At 36.2% G+C, this 15767-nt stretch overlaps 1 protein-coding gene across 6 annotated transcripts in view; it reads left to right on the top strand.

Moving 5' to 3' along the window:
* Window positions 1-15767, top strand: part of NAA16 (N-alpha-acetyltransferase 16, NatA auxiliary subunit) — a 67417-nt gene that overhangs the window by 41127 nt on the left and 10523 nt on the right. For 5 of the 6 annotated variants that reach the window (XR_014291803.1, XR_014291804.1, XM_082602657.1 and 2 more), the window contains 4 exons: window positions 1875-1947; window positions 4332-4501; window positions 4845-4997; window positions 11950-12078. Coding sequence is in view for 3 of the 6 variants with exons in the window: in XM_082602657.1 (XP_082458783.1) it covers window positions 1875-1947; window positions 4332-4501; window positions 4845-4997; window positions 11950-12078 (525 nt within the window). In the remaining 3 variants the exon portion in view is untranslated. Of the gene's footprint in view, window positions 1-1874; window positions 1948-4331; window positions 4502-4844; window positions 4998-11949; window positions 12079-12656; window positions 12798-15767 lie in introns of all 6 variants that reach the window. The other variant, XR_014291805.1, reaches the window with a different exon arrangement.

Here is a 15767-nt window from a genome sequence, read left to right as displayed (position 1 = left end):
TTTGATTTTTTGGCAGAGTTTGGTATTAGTTTTTAAAATGTTGGGTAGAATTCACCATTGAAGCCATTGGGTCTAGGGCTGTTCTTTGTTGGTAGGTTTTTTGTTTGTTTGTTTTTTAAATTAATTTTTATTGGAGTATAGTTGCTTTACAATGTTGTGTTAGTTTCTGCTGTACAGCGAAGTGAATCAGCTATATGTATACATTATCCCCTCTTTTTTGGATTTCCTTCCCATTTAGGTCACCACAGAGCATTGAGTAGAGTTCCCTGTGCTATACAGTAGGTTCTCATTAGTTAATCTGTTTTTTGTTTGTTGTTTGTTTCTTTGCGGTACGTGGGCCTCTCACTGTTGTGGCCTCTCCCATTGCGGAGCACAGACTCCAGATGCGCAGGCTCAGCGGCCATGGCTCACGGGCCCAGCCGCTCCGCGGCATGTGGGATCTTCCCGGACCGGGGCACGAACCTGCATCCCCTGCATCGGCAGGCCGACTCTCAACCACTGTGCCACCAGGGAAGCCCCAGTTAATCTGTTTTATACATAGCAGTGTGTATATGTCAATCCCAGTTTCTCAATTCATCCCACTTCCCCTTACCCCCTTGGTAGCCATATGTTTGTTCTCTGGTAGGTTTTTGATTTCTGGTTCAATCTCCTTACTAGTTATAGGTCTATTCACATTTTAATAACCATTCTTTTTAAACAGCCTTTGCTTTAAAAATCTTACTAAAATAATACAGCATTATTGTGTTTTAAAAGAGTGTCCTCATATTCTACTGCCCTAATCCATTTGGTCATATTTCCAATGAGTATGTATCTATACATATATGTTGTAGTGAAGTCATAATGTGTGTAAATTCTTTTCATGTTCTGTTTTTTATATGTTACTTACATATTTTCCCCCACTTTTAATGTGTACTGTCCCACCTATTCCTTATTCCCCTTCAAGCTAAGAGAATTTTGCCCTACAATGCAACATTCTTGTCAGAAAGATATGTAAGACTGAGAAGTATTTTAATTTGATCTTTTTTGTTTTTTTTTTGACTGCTGTCAGTGGAATGGTTTTAAAATAATACTGTATTGGTCACATATATTATAAGTTTTAATGGTTTTTCTTCACTTTTGACCTTTGCTTTTCTGAAGTTCACAAATAAGGTGGTTATATTTTCTAACTCATTTTGAACAGGTAACATCAACAGACATTTAAAACAAACCATGCATAGAAGCTACTTTTTTCCCCTGCCACTTCTAACTCATGTCACTTTTCTTTTGCACTTTCAGGGCATAGCATGTTTACAGTGTAGTGTATAATATTTCAGTCCTACCTAAGTGCAGCATTGGAATGAAAATCTATCAAAATGATCACTAAAAACAAAGGTAGTTTAAACATCTAGTTAGTTTATTTAACTTCATCAACTCACTGTATAATTTAGATTATTTCACTTGACTTTTTTGTAATGAGTGACATTTTAGAAAATCTGAATATATAATGGCTTACAACTTCACCCTGTAACAATGGGAAGCAAAAGGCAAATAAATTGTTAATAATAATAAATTATACAGGTGTGTTCTTTGGCCAAAAAGAAAAAAAGGAGTGTGTGGTAACTAGTGATGATTTGTCCATCAAAACCTGAAACTATTGATATTTACTGAGATGAGAAATTAATGAGATTCTGTTTTACTGTAAGAGAGCAGTACGTTTTCTGTTTTTCTCATTTTCCCCCAACACAGGGAGTGGGGAAAAGCAGACACCCCAATTTATAGTTAATTTATTGTACTGAAATAAGCTGTATATTGCTTCCAAATCTAATTTAATCCATAGTAAATAAAAATACCTTCAGAAAATATTTTTAAATTTTAAAACTATGTTTCTTTAACAGATTTCTATAATCCAGGAGCTTGTTACTAATTATGAAGCCTCTCTGAAAACGTGTGACTCTTTTAGCCCTTACGGTAAGTTTGAATTAGATTGAGTTGAAATTTGATTACTCATTTCAATCCATTTTTAGTCACTTACACTAACACTATCTTATGTTTATTATGTATGTGCCACATGATAGCTGTTCCCTAAATAGTTTTTGAATTAGTGAATGAAATGAGAAGAGCACTTGCAATCTTAAGTAATTAAAAATGTTCTGATCTTGTCAGGGGGGAGTTAACTCCATTTTAATATGAATAAACAGAATTGAGAGGTTGAGCAGCTTGACCAAGATCAAGTAGTTAGTTTATGTTGAAATGTACTTTTCCTGAATTCCTACTTCTTTGTTCTTTCTACTCTTATATTACTATAAATCCTGTGTAATTTGGTTCTTTGTTTTTCTGTTTGTAGGGGCATATGTAAATCAAGGCAGCTTTATTTAGAAAACACTCTAGAATGCTTTCAGTCATGCAAATGGTAACTTTGGTTTCTTCTTGCATCTTTTATTATCGCCCTTTTGTTCTTGTTAGTTTGAAACAAATTTCACAATAAAATAACAGACACAGAAGTAAATAATGAACCCTCGTGTCCCCATCACCTACCTTCTTTTATCAGTGTTTCACCAGTATTATTTGAAGTATTTTCTGTTGACTTTTTTTTCCTGGAGTATTTTTAAAGCAGACATACTGTTTCCCCTGTCAGTCTTAGTATGCATCTCTAACTGTTTAAAACACTTAAACACAAGATGTAGCCACAGTGCTGTCTTACACAAAATTAACTCTCATACCACAGTATCTAACACCCAGTCTGCATGCAAATTTTCCCAATTATTTAAAAAATTGTATAACTGGTTTATTTGAATATGGATCCAACTAAGGTCCACACTTTACGTTTGACTATTATGTCTCTGATATTCTTTTAATCTTGAGCAGTACTGTCCACTCCTTTCCCTTTATTTATTTTTTTTTTAAAAAGGCTGTTTGTCGAAAGGTCATTTGTCTTGTGGAACATACCATGTTTTGAATTTGGCTGATTGTTTTCTCATGGTATCATTTAATACATTTTGCTGTCATCCATATTTCTTACAAAGTTCGAGTTAGATTTACCGACTTTTTTTTTTTTTGGCCTTGCCGTGTGGCAAGTGAGATCTTAGTTCCCCAACCAGGGATTGAACCCATGCCCCCTGCAGTGGAAACGTGGAGTCCTAACCACTGGACTGCCAGGCAATTCCCCTAGATTTACAGGCTTGATTAGATTCAGGTTCCATGTGAATACTTCATATGTGACATTTTGTACTTCCTGTTATATCACATCTGAAGGCAGAAAACATTCTGGTTGTCTCTCTTTTTGTGATATTAAGATTGATCAGGGTTTTGATGTTTGTCAGCTTAATATGCCTATTAAATGTTCTTCATTGGCCTAATGATTTTTGCAGCCACTGAGAATCGTTGCCTTCATCCCTTATTTCATTCTAATCATCATTCCTTCTGCATTTATTAGCTGGAATTCTTATAGAGAAATTTTATTTTTATTAGTTATCTATTTTATACATATTAGTGTATATATTGTCAATCCCAAGTAAAGAACTTTGCTTCATCAAATATTTGGTTCCCCTGAAATACAGTTTATATGAGAGGAGCAAGATAAATGCTTGGCTCTTTGCCTATGTTTATTATTTGTGTTTTAATTTTATGCTAATCTGTGTGTTTTCATTGTTGTCATTTCATTTGGTCATCTAGTCTAGGAGACCTTTTGTGTCTTCTGAGGTGGCATGAGTAAATTCTCCTTTCTGCTCTTTCTCCCTCATTTTATACCTGTGTGTCTTCCCTTCTGAAATCCATTTTGAGTGCTTGGTACTTCTTTATCTGCTCTTCTGTAGCTTGAGTGTACAGAATGGGGAACCAGGTAGAGCTCTGCTGGTTCAGTGTGACCATCTTGTCAGGAATGTGTCCTCCTAATACTCTTCAATTTTGGGTTTCCCTGATGTAGTGTCGAGGCCTACTTACAATGCTAAGTAAGCCCTGGCCATTCTTGCCTTTGTGGAAATTTTGCAGTGGTAGTTAGGGACATCTTCTCTTCAAGCTATTTTCCTTGACTTTTCCTGGACCTCCTACCTTATGCTCTCAGCCTGAGAATTCGTAGAGTTAGATTGATTTACCTCTTTTCCCCAAACTATTTCTTTGGAGTGAGGTATGGGTAGAAGCCTATGAAACCAGCATCTTGTTTCTCTGTTTGGCTGCTACTTTTTGAACTTTATGACATGAAGTCATATCTCTTTCTGTTGAACTTGGTCTTTTTTGCTGGATTTTTACTGCTTATCGTAATAGTTAATTTCAGTATGCATTGGGAGAAAGAAAGTATGTGAGTTGCTCTACTTTGCCTCATTCCCTGTAATGATTTTATATTTGTTTGATTGCAGAGAATGGGGAGACAGAACCCCCAACGACACTACTCTGGGTTCAGTATTTCCTGGCACAGCACTTTGATAAACTTGGGCAGTATTCTTTGGCTTTGGATTATATTAATGCTGCAATTGCTAGTACTCCAACTCTAATAGAATTATTCTATATGAAAGCAAAAATTTACAAGGTAAAATCTTTGTCATGTTTTTTGAGTAGTTGAAGAATTTGGCCATTTTAAGAATGCTTGGAGTTCTTTCTGTGTAGAGATAACTTTTAGGACACCCTGATAATCTATTCCTAATATTCTAGTAATCCTAAGAAGTTTTATGTTATATAGTTGTATAGTCAGTATTAATAGTTTCATTCAGCTCTTAGTAAATATGAATTGTAATGTATCTAAAGATTTCTAGATAAATTTGACCAAAATGTAACAGATTTCTAATTTGTCTTTAAGAACTTTTTCCATTATATTGTACCCATATTCTCTTAATCATAAACAGTGACTTCTTTAATACTTTCATTTCTTAAAGCATATAGGTAATCTCAGAGAAGCTGCCAAGTGGATGGATGAAGCTCAGTCTTTAGACACAGCCGATAGATTCATCAACTCCAAATGTGCAAAATATATGCTTCGAGCAAATATGGTAAAAGAAGCAGAGGAAATGTGCTCCAAGTTCACAAGGGTAGGAAATAGCGTGTAATTGTCTGAGTTAGTAAAATTAAAGTTAAGTTCTGTGGTGATGTGTGAAGTTTGCTGCTGAAGTTCCTAAGAATTCACTTCTGTTATTATTTTTTTTTAATCTTGTTTAGCTCATATCCTAAGTATGGTTTCTTACTGTGGTTGATGTATGTGCATGTGCTTCTGGTGGGAGATAATTAAAAAGCAGTAACAGGAGCAAAAATACCTTTATACAGAAATAAGCATTATGCCATACTTCAGTGCTTATATGCAAGATTTGATTTATTGCTCTTTTGTTTCACTAGTAATTTGTGACTGCTGTTTAATTTCTCAGTTACAGTGTCTTAACTTCATAATAGCTCATAGAGTTCTTTCTCTGTAGAACTAACTTCTGATGACTACTGGTCTCTGTGACATTAAGAATTTAAGTTCTTTCAAATTTTTAGGCTAAACATTTATTCCTTTTGTTTCATCCTTCACCATCCTTTCATATCCTTTTCTACACAGACTTTCTGTTATATTGTAAAAACAGTACATGTTTATGGTTAAAAATATAAGGAGGCTAATGGAACAGAATAGAAAACTATTCACACGTATTTGGAAACTTGGTATGTATCAGAGGTGCTTTAAAAATCAGAGATGAAAAGATGTTGTTTGGATAATTATTTGTGTTGAAAAAAATAAAATGACATCCTTGTTACACTGCACACAGATCAGTTACAGGTGGATTAAAGATCTAAAAGCAAACCTTTCACACTTTTAGAAGAAAGTATAGAAGTTTATCTTTAGGGCTCAAGGTAGGAAACATTTCTTAAGACACCAAACACATAAAGGTACAAGAGTAAAATTGATACACTTGATTATATCAAAACTAAAGATAATGTATAACAAAAAATAATTATAAGCAAAGTGACAAGGTAAACCATAGAATTGGAGGAGATATTTCCAACTCATATAAAAAGAAAAGAATTTATAAAGAAAGCCAAAGAATTCACTGAAATAGTTACACATTGAATGTAGCATAGAGTCATTATGAGAAAACCATGTTTCAAGTTTGATTTCCAAGTTTTAATTAAGATACTTCAAAATAAATAATTTATATCTCCAAGTGCATTACATACAAAGTGGAGGGCTTTAGTGCTGGTGTTTGTAAGTAAGTTGTTTAGGATGAGAATAAGTTACCACTGTGCTCTGTGATGCTAATGTATCACTAATATAGCACCAGTGTACCACCTTGTTTAAATGTTAACTAGACTCTAGTCATGTCTGGGTGTTAAGGGAAACCCCTTATAATTTAGAAGCCACAGAATAGCTTGAACTTTTATTGTGAAAATTTAACTACTTGCAAGAATGATGTCATAGAAACATTAAATACACATACACACACAATACTCAATAAGAAAAAGATGAGACAATACAAATATGGGCAAAGGAGATGAATAATTAGTTCACAGGAGTAGAATATGGAATGGTCAAAAGATATCTTCATTAGTAATCAGGGAAAAAAACAATATATCATTTTTTACCCATGAAATTACCCAGAAATTTAAGACTGACATTACTTGGTATTGACATATGACATGTCATTCATACACACACAAACACACACATGCACACACGTCTAACGTACGTATACCATATATCTGTGTTGTGTATATATTTATGATGAGAAAGAAACAATGTATGGTCTATGCATGTGATGTACATATACACATATAGGTTTAATTTTTCATTAAAGGCTACTACTTATAGACCATTAGTTGTTTCTCATCATAAAAGAGCTTTTTCTTTTTTTTTAAATTTTAATTTATTTTTGGCTGCGTTGGGTCTTCATTGCTGCATGTGGGCTTTCTCTGGTTGTGGTAAGCAGGGGCTACTCTTTGTCGCAGTGTGCAGGCTTCTCATTGCAGTGGATTCTCTTGTTGTGGAGCACGGGTTCTAGGCGTGTGGGCTTCAGTAGCTGTGGCGTGCGGACTCTAGAGTGCAGGCTCAGTAGTTGTGGCGCACGGGCTTAGTTGCTCAGTGACATGTGGGATCTTCCTGAACCAGGGATCAAACCCATGTCCCCTGCATTGGCAGGTGGATTCTTAACCACTCTGCCACCAGGGAAGTCCATAAAAGAGCTTTTTCATCTGAATCTGCTTGACTTCTACTTTCTGGTATTTAGAGTGATGCTAATAATTTGTATACCATTTGTAAAGGGAAAAGAGAAAAATGGCTCTAACAATTACTAATCACTGAACCAAGTACTTTATATACATGATATTGTTTGTATATACAATCCTATATCATTACCTTCATATTGCAGTTAAGAGAATGTTTAGAGAGGTCAATTACTCTGCCAGCTGGAGATCACCCAGCTAGTCATTCGTTTGGAGACAGGATTCTAGCTTAGGTAGACTCTTTTTTTTTTTTTTTTTAGCTTTTTTTTTTTTTTTTGGCTGCGTTGGGTCTTTGTTGCTGCGCATGGGCTTTCTCTATTTACGACGAGCAGGGGCTACTCTTTGTTGCAGCGTGTGGGCCTCTCGTTGCAGTGGCTTCTCCTGTTGTGGAGCACGGGCTCTAGTTGCGCAGGCTTCAGTAGTTGTGGCACATGGGGTCAGTAGTTGTGGCTTGCGGGCTCTAGAGTGCAGGCTCAGTAGCTGTGGTGCATGGGCTTATTTGCTCCGCGGCATGTGGGGTCTTCCCAGACCAGGGCTTGAACCCGTATCCCCTGAATTGGCAGGCGAATTCTTAACCACTGTGCCACCAGGGAAGCCCTAGGTAGACTCTTTAAAACCCATGTTTTAGAATTATGTAGTAGGATACAAACTAGTGTTTCTAAAACTCATATGGCATAGGATCAACAGTAATTGCAAAGTGGCAGATGTAGTGGTGGTGCAAAGTATTAGCAAGAATGATGGTAATGATCAAGGGGTCAATCCAAGAAGAAGATCTAACAATCATAAACATATATGTACCCAACATAGGAGCACCTAAATACATAAAGCATATATTAATAGACATAAAGGGAGAAATGACAGTAACACAGTAATAGTAGAGGACTTTAATACCCCACTTACATCAATGGACAGATCATCCAGACAGAACATCAGTAATGTTCTAAATCATTTCTAAATGCTTTCTAAAGCTGAAAGCATTTCCTCTGAGATCAGGAGCAAGTGAAGGATGCCCACTGTTGCCACCTTTATTCAGCATAGTATTGGAAGTTCTAGCCACAACAATCAGACAAGAAAAAGAAATAAAAGGAATCCAATTTAGAAAGAAAGTAAACTGTAACTGTTTGCAGATGACATGATACTGTATATAGAAAATCCTAAATGTACCACCAGAAAACTGCTGAAGCTTATTAATGAATTCAGTTGCGGGATACAAAATTAATATACAGAAATCTGTTGCATTTCTATACACTAACAACAAACTATCAGAAAGAGAAATTAAGGAAACAATCCCATTTACCATAACATCAAAAAGAATAAAATACTTAGGAATAAACCTATCCAAGGAAGTAAAAGACTTGTACTCAGAAAACTATAAGACACGATGAAAGAAATTGAAGAGGTCATAAACAGATGGAAAGATATATTGTGTTCATGGATTGGAAGAATTAATATTGTTAAAATGACCATACTACTGAAGGCAATCTATACATTCAGTGCAGTTCCTATCAAAATACCAAGGGTGTTTTTTCACAGAATTAGAACAAATAATTTAAAATTTTTGTGGAAACTCAAAAGACCCTGAATAGCCCAAACAAGCTCCCTGACTTCAGACTGTACTACAAAGCTACAGTCATCAAAACAGAATGGTATTGGCACAAAAACAGACACATAGATCAGTGGAACAGAATAAAGCCCAGAAATAAATCCCACACACTTATGGTCAATTAATCTACAACAAAGGAGGCAATAATATACAGTGGAGAAAAGACAGTCTCTTCAGTAAGTGGTGCTGGGAAAACTGGACAACTACATGTAAAAGAATGAAATTGGAACATTCTCTAACACCATATACAAAAATAAACTCAAGATGGATTGAAGATCTAAATGTAAGACTGGAAACCATAAAACTCCTAGAAGAAAACATAGGCAGAACACCCTTTGACATAAATCATAGCAATTTTTTTGAATCTGTTTCCTAAAGCAAAGGAAATAAAAGCAAAAATAAACAAATGGTACCTAATTAGGCTTAAAAGCTTTGTCACAGCAAAGGAGACCATGGACAAAATGAAAAAACAACCTACTGAATGGGAAAAAAGATTTGCTAAAGATGTGACCCATAAGGGGTTAATATCCAAAATAAACAGCTCTTACAACTCAATGTCAGAAAAACAAACAACGTGATGAAAAAATGGGCAGAAGACTTGAATAGACATTTTCCAAAGAAGACATACAGATGGCCAGCAGGTGTATGAAGAGATGCTCAATGTCGTTAATCATCAGAGAAACACAAATTAAAACCACAGTCAGGTGTCACCTCACACCTGTCATAATGGCTGCCCTCAAAAAGACCACAAATAACAAATGTTGGTGAGGATGTGGAGAAAAGGGAATACTGTTGGTGAGAATCTAAACTGGTGTGGCCAGTGTGGAAAACAGGACTGAGGTTTCTCAGAAAAAATAGAGATACCATATGACCCAGCAGTTCCACTCCTGGGTATAGATCCAGAAACAAATGAAAACACTGATTCAAAAAGATATATGCATCCTAATGTTCATAGCTTTACAGTTACCAATATATGGAAGCAACCAGTGTCCATCAACAGAAGAATGGACAAAGCAGATGCGGTATATATGTATATACAATGGAATACTACTCAGCCATAAAAGAGAATGAAATTTTGCCATTTGCAACAACATGGATGGATTTGGAGGGTATTATGCTAAGTGAAGTAAGTCAGAGAAACACAAATACTGTATGATACCACTTATATATGGAATCTAAAAAATAGAGCTAGTGAATATAACAAAAAGGAAACAGACTCTCAGATATAGAGAACAAATTAGTGGTTACCAGTGGGCTGGGAAAGAAGGGGACAGGGGCAAGATGGGGGTAAGGGATTAAGAGGTGCAAACTATTGTGTATAGAATAAATAAGCTACAAGAATATATTGTACAACACAGGGAATGTAGCCAATATTTTATAATAACTGTGTAAATGGAGTATAACCTTTAAAAATTGTGAATTACTGTTATACACCTATAACAAATTATTGTACATCAGCTATATCAATAAAAAAAGGATGATGGGTATTAGAGAAAAATAAAGTTAGGAAAATGGTAGTGTTTCTGTTCATATAGCACCTAATCACATGTAAAGTCACATGACATTTTACAGCAAGGTAATTAAGGCTCTGAAGAGGTTACCTGAATCATCTTTGGTCACATAGTCAGTAGTACTGGGGCTCAAACTCTTCAATGCCCTTTCCACTGTGTCACAATTTTGAAGATTAGAAATTAGAAGAAGTCCAAGAGTAGATGTAAAAGCAGTGATGCTTGTAGAGAAAAGTACCACCTGGAAGGCCAAGCTAGATTAGGAATAAAGTACAATTAGACATGAGTATATAAAACTTCTTAAGTTAAATAAATTCAGTGGTTTAAAAAAAACAAAAAACAAAAAACACCCACACAGCAAATCACAGCCGACTAGGATATGTCTGAAAAGGCCCAGAAGAATGAAGGGGAAGAAAGAAGGGGAAAGGTTGGCTGTTTGAGGAGGGTAGTCCTCAGAGTCTGGGACTCCGCTTGCTCATCGTAATCATCTCCGATCATCCACTCTTGACAAGTTGCTGTGCCGTATGGAGGGCCTGTTATTGTATCCATACTGCTTCACCCCGTGGCCAGGCATGTCCCTAATGTGTGGTGGATAGCAATGAACTGGGGGAGGAGAATTGCTAATGACTCTGATATTCAGTTTATATCTGCTTGGTAATAAGTGAGTGAAGTGCTCATATTTCCTTCTTGCAGATTCTTCACAGTTTAGAATATTTGTAGAGTTGCTGATGCAAGTTGGAAAGTTCTAGTTAGTAAAGTTTTGAAATGAAAAATAATGTAGATTTCTTATAAACATGTAGTCATCAAAAAATGGAATATATATGCAGCCCTAAAGATGACATAAAATACCACCATAATTTCCTTTACCCAGAGATAACTGTTTTTTATACTTGAATTCTGAAAATTGAACTCACAATGGGTGTGAAAGAGAAGTGAATATTAAACTTATATAAATGTACCCATATTTTTACCATCTTTCCTGGGGTCACATAAAGTATATTTTAAATAACTGTTCTAAATTGTGACAAAACTCCAGTGCCCCTGCGCTGAAACTAGGTACTCTATGTCTTACACTGTTCTAGAATACACACTGAGCCTGAGCTAACAAATATTCTTAATAAATTCCATTATTTGGTTTTGTCAGCCCACTGCAAATAGTTGGCATGGAACAGGACATGCTGTTAGAAGCAGACACATGGGTACAAAGGAAGTGACAACTGATAGCCTGGCGGGGAGGGAGGAGACTTGGGAAACTGAAAAGCAGGCTTGGAACTACTAGTAAGCGATTTGAAAATGATGTTGTAAATAACAGTGATCCTAAGTTGGCAAGGAAAGATGAAGTAAGTAACTTTTGCTTAATAGACAAAAGATAGGCAGTGCTTCGTAGGATTACTGTCTTAAATAGATTGAGTAAAAGCTTTGGTGTTTAAAACTTAGCTTCAGTAATCTGCAGTCTTTTCTATGTAGGTTGTTGAATATCTCAACAGAGCTGGAAAATAAGACATGTAATTTTAAGTTGATAGGAGCCTTTTGGAAGCACATTGATATATTTGTTATATAATTTGTTAATGCTGTTTATTGTCATAATAATCCTTGTAGACATAGTTGTAAAAGAGAAAAATGAGATTTTAAGGATCTCTTTTATTTGTTTGCTTCCTTTATTTATGATTGCTTCCATTTCAGGAAGGAACATCTGCCATGGAAAATCTAAATGAAATGCAATGTATGTGGTTTCAAACAGAATGCATTTCAGCGTATCAGCGTTTGGGAAGATATGGGGATGCTTTGAAAAAATGCCATGAAGTAGAAAGGGTAAGTTAATAGAGTTTTGGCTTTATTTTTCTGCTGTAAGGTGACAAAAAAAGCAGGTAGATTTCTACATGGGATCATCTACCTCTTATAACTACTTTGGAAACTTCATTGTGAAAAAATTCTTGATCTTTAGCCTTTCAAACATTCAGAAGTTGTGAATAAATGATTGCTTTCTTTTGATCCTCAAATGGTTATGATTTCGACATGTCTGCATACTTTTGCCTGAAGGAAGAAGGAAAAGATTAGTAAGTTATTGTTGCTATTATTAACATATACTCAAAATTTCTATTCCCTAATCGGGCCATTATTGATTTTCATCTCTAGCCTAGAAAGATGCACAAGCTGATGGCCACCTCTCTCCTCTTTATGTCAGGATCTGCTCTATAGTCAGCCTCTCTCCAGTTTGTCTTCCCAGGATATTTGTTCTCACATTCAGCACTTTGTACACAATGTGTGGCTGGTTTGCAAGCTTATTTTATTACTTGCTAGGATTATGTGTGTGATGTGCCTTTAGTAAGGGGACTTTTCTTTTCCTTGTGTGTGAATTTTTGTTTTCCTGTTCTTTGTCATCTCTGAAGCACTCTCCTTCCAAATGGACCACAGGAGGAAAAGAGCCACAAATGCACCCCTGAGGCAGCCCTCAGCAGCCCTCAGCTGGGGGTCACTCGGCAGCACTGTCCCAAGCTGACGCAGTATAGAGCCACAGGCGTCGTAGTCAGGTGAGCCTGATGTCTGCACTCTGGCAGTCACTTTGGCCTTTTTCCCACATGAAACTTCTGAGGTTGCCCAAAAGGAAGGCTAAATCTTAGGGGGTGGCTTTGGTTGGGAACTGGAACTAGGATTCTACCTGAGCCCTTTTAGAAATAGCTTAGTTTTTGCTTTGCTTTGTTTTGTTTTGTTTTTTTCCTTTTTAAGCCTGGGCTTGATGGCTGGATTGCTGGGGAAAATCCTTCTCATCTTCTTGGAAAATATAAAGCCTTTGGATGATATATTCAGGCAGTATCCAAGCATTCTAAGTTTAAATCAGGCTCTTATTTCTGTGACAAAACCTAGATCACTAGCTTGTTTCGATACTCCTAGATGATGGTCACTCTAAAAGCATTCTGCTCGTTACTAAGGAAAGACATTTTTATTAACCAGGATGTTCTCAGGGAGTGGTAGATTGTTTCCTGAAGGAACAGCCTGCTTGGCACATATGGACCAGTAATTCCAGCAAGACCATAATTAGAAATTTATCAGATTTTCTGTGAAAGTCAAATTTGAACACCTGGGGATCATTATGAACTTTTCCAGCTCTAGTCCCATTCCTCCTAACATTAGTAACTGTACTACTTTATTCTTTTTAATATTTTTTGAAGATTGTTAGACTATGATTACTAGCTATTCCATTACTAAGTTTCATTTAGACTTTGCTTTCCCCTGAATTTTCAGTGATTTTGAACTACTGCAGTTGAACCCTTGACCAGAGTGGGCGTTGGGGTGCCAGCGCTGTGTGAGGTTGAGAATCCCTCTGTGCCTTCTTGATGGCTCTTTGTATGTGCGGTGCCTACATATCTGTGGTTCTGTATCCATGGATGCAGCCAACCGTGGATTGTGTAGTACTGTAGTATTTACTGTTGAAAAAAATTCACATATTGGTGGGCCCACGTGGTGGTGTTCAAGGGTCAGCCGTACTTCCAGTTCAAGAAATATGTTTTGACTGGTAGAAAGCAGTTTTGAAGGAGAAAAAATTATAGGAAATCATTGGTTATCAGAGATTAAAACGTGGTAGAAATCGTCACCCTCTGGTCGTGTTATGTAACTGTTATTGCTAGAAACTTTACAAAGTGTCTTTAGGGTTTGCTGTTGGTGCTTGAAAATATAACCAGAAGCAGATAAGTAAGAAAAGGTCCTTCGTATTCCACTTGTAAGCTAGTCTTAATAGTGAATGATTTATACTAAAAAGTAAATATTATAAGACTTAGCTCTTCTAGTGGTTATGTGTAAAAATATTAGTGTATAGTACAAATAGGGTGATTAAATGCTTGCTGATTAATGCTTCTGAAATTAATTTCTAATGAAATTAATATCTAAAAGAAAATTCTTGATGATATAATAGTAAGGATTTATGAGTAATTACAGAAATCAAAGATATAATAGGTATCTGTTTGAGTTTTGTGCCTAGGTTTTAAATATTTTAGTAAAGAAATGAGCACCTTTCAGATACAAAATTTTGCAGTTGACCTTCTAAATAGAAGGTCATTGAATAGAGAAATAAGTTCCAAGAAGGGCTAAGTCCTTCTCCCTTCAAGAATTCATTCAAGAGTTCTTTCATTGAAGGCAGTTTCAGCTTAGGTCATACTGCTGTATGCTCTTACTAATTGGATTTGAAACATTAGATTTCTAGAATGGCCCACTGTAGTACTTTTTCTGCCTTAATCTTGCCCCCCTTATAGGATTTTAGGATTATATATAAAGATTATGTAGTCCAACCCAATCCAATGTTTAGAACTTGTTTTATTAACAAGATAAGACAAAATGACCACCTTCAAAGTATTGGCTGTAAACTTGTATTCAGAATAATATTTTTAACTATTTTATCTTTCAAGAATTGAGCTTTCTTTTCCTTTTTTTTCAGGTGATTAGTTTCTCATTATTTTAGTGTATTGATTTATATCTGAAATAGGAACAATGTATATTTCTAAAACTTTTTGATAAGATCTAAGATTTCTGATAGATCAAAACCATAGGAAATTCATAAATTTATCTTCTAGTGCATCTTAATCTTTATCAAATTGACATGTGCTTTTATTTATTTTAAAAAATTTATTTATTTTAATTAATTTATTTTTGGCTGCACTGGGTCTTCGTTGCTCCACGCGGGCCTTCTCTAATTGTGGCAAATGGGGGCTACTCTTGGTTGCCATGTGTGGGCTTCTCATTGCGGTGTTTTCTCTTGTGGCAGAGCACAGGCTTTAGGCGCGCAGGCTTCAGTAGTTGTGGTGCATGGGCTCAGTAGCTGTGGCTTGCAGGCTGTAGAGCACAGGCTCAGTAGTTGTGGCGCACAGGCTTAGTTGCTCCGTGGCATGTGGGATCTTCCCAGACCAGGGATCGAAGTCAATCATGTTCCTTGCATTGGCCGGCGGATTCCTAACCACTGTGCCACCAGGGAAGTCCTGACACATGCTTTTATAACAACCGATTTTCTATAAAGAAAACAGAGTTGCTTATTGCCCTAGTTGGTCTAGTTATTATTATTTCTTAAGTCCAGAGATTTTTGTAGCCTTTCTATGTATGAGCTCCTATTAGTCTCCTGCAGCAACTCTGAGAAGTACTGGGTGGGAGAATCTGGGTCAGAAGCAAAGGCCTAATAGGAAATTCCTAAAGAAAACCATACTTTTAAGCTGTGAATAGCATTTCTTAATTTTTTGATGACTTGTCTTACTTTGATACAAGCCTAATTTTGACAACTTAAGCAATTCCTGCCAGCATTCCCCCCGCATTTTCCCTCACCCCCAAAAGAGAGAACTAGTGTTCATGATGAGGGGCAAAGTGAGTTAAGGGCATAGGCTGTATGTTAAAATTAGGGTGCCTAATTTCTGCAGTGACCTAAGTGACCATATCATGTTCATGTTTGGCTGAAGAGCAGGGAAGGTAACTTTACCTATCTGCCTGTTTGTGTTATCGAGTATATTTTTATGTTTTATAAA

Source organism: Mesoplodon mirus (assembly GCF_964341445.2).
Source record: "Mesoplodon mirus genome assembly, chromosome: 17".
NCBI classification, from domain to species: domain Eukaryota; kingdom Metazoa; phylum Chordata; class Mammalia; order Artiodactyla; family Ziphiidae; genus Mesoplodon; species Mesoplodon mirus.
Note: the sequence above shows the minus strand (reverse complement) of the source record. Positions and strands in the feature narration are given on the sequence as shown.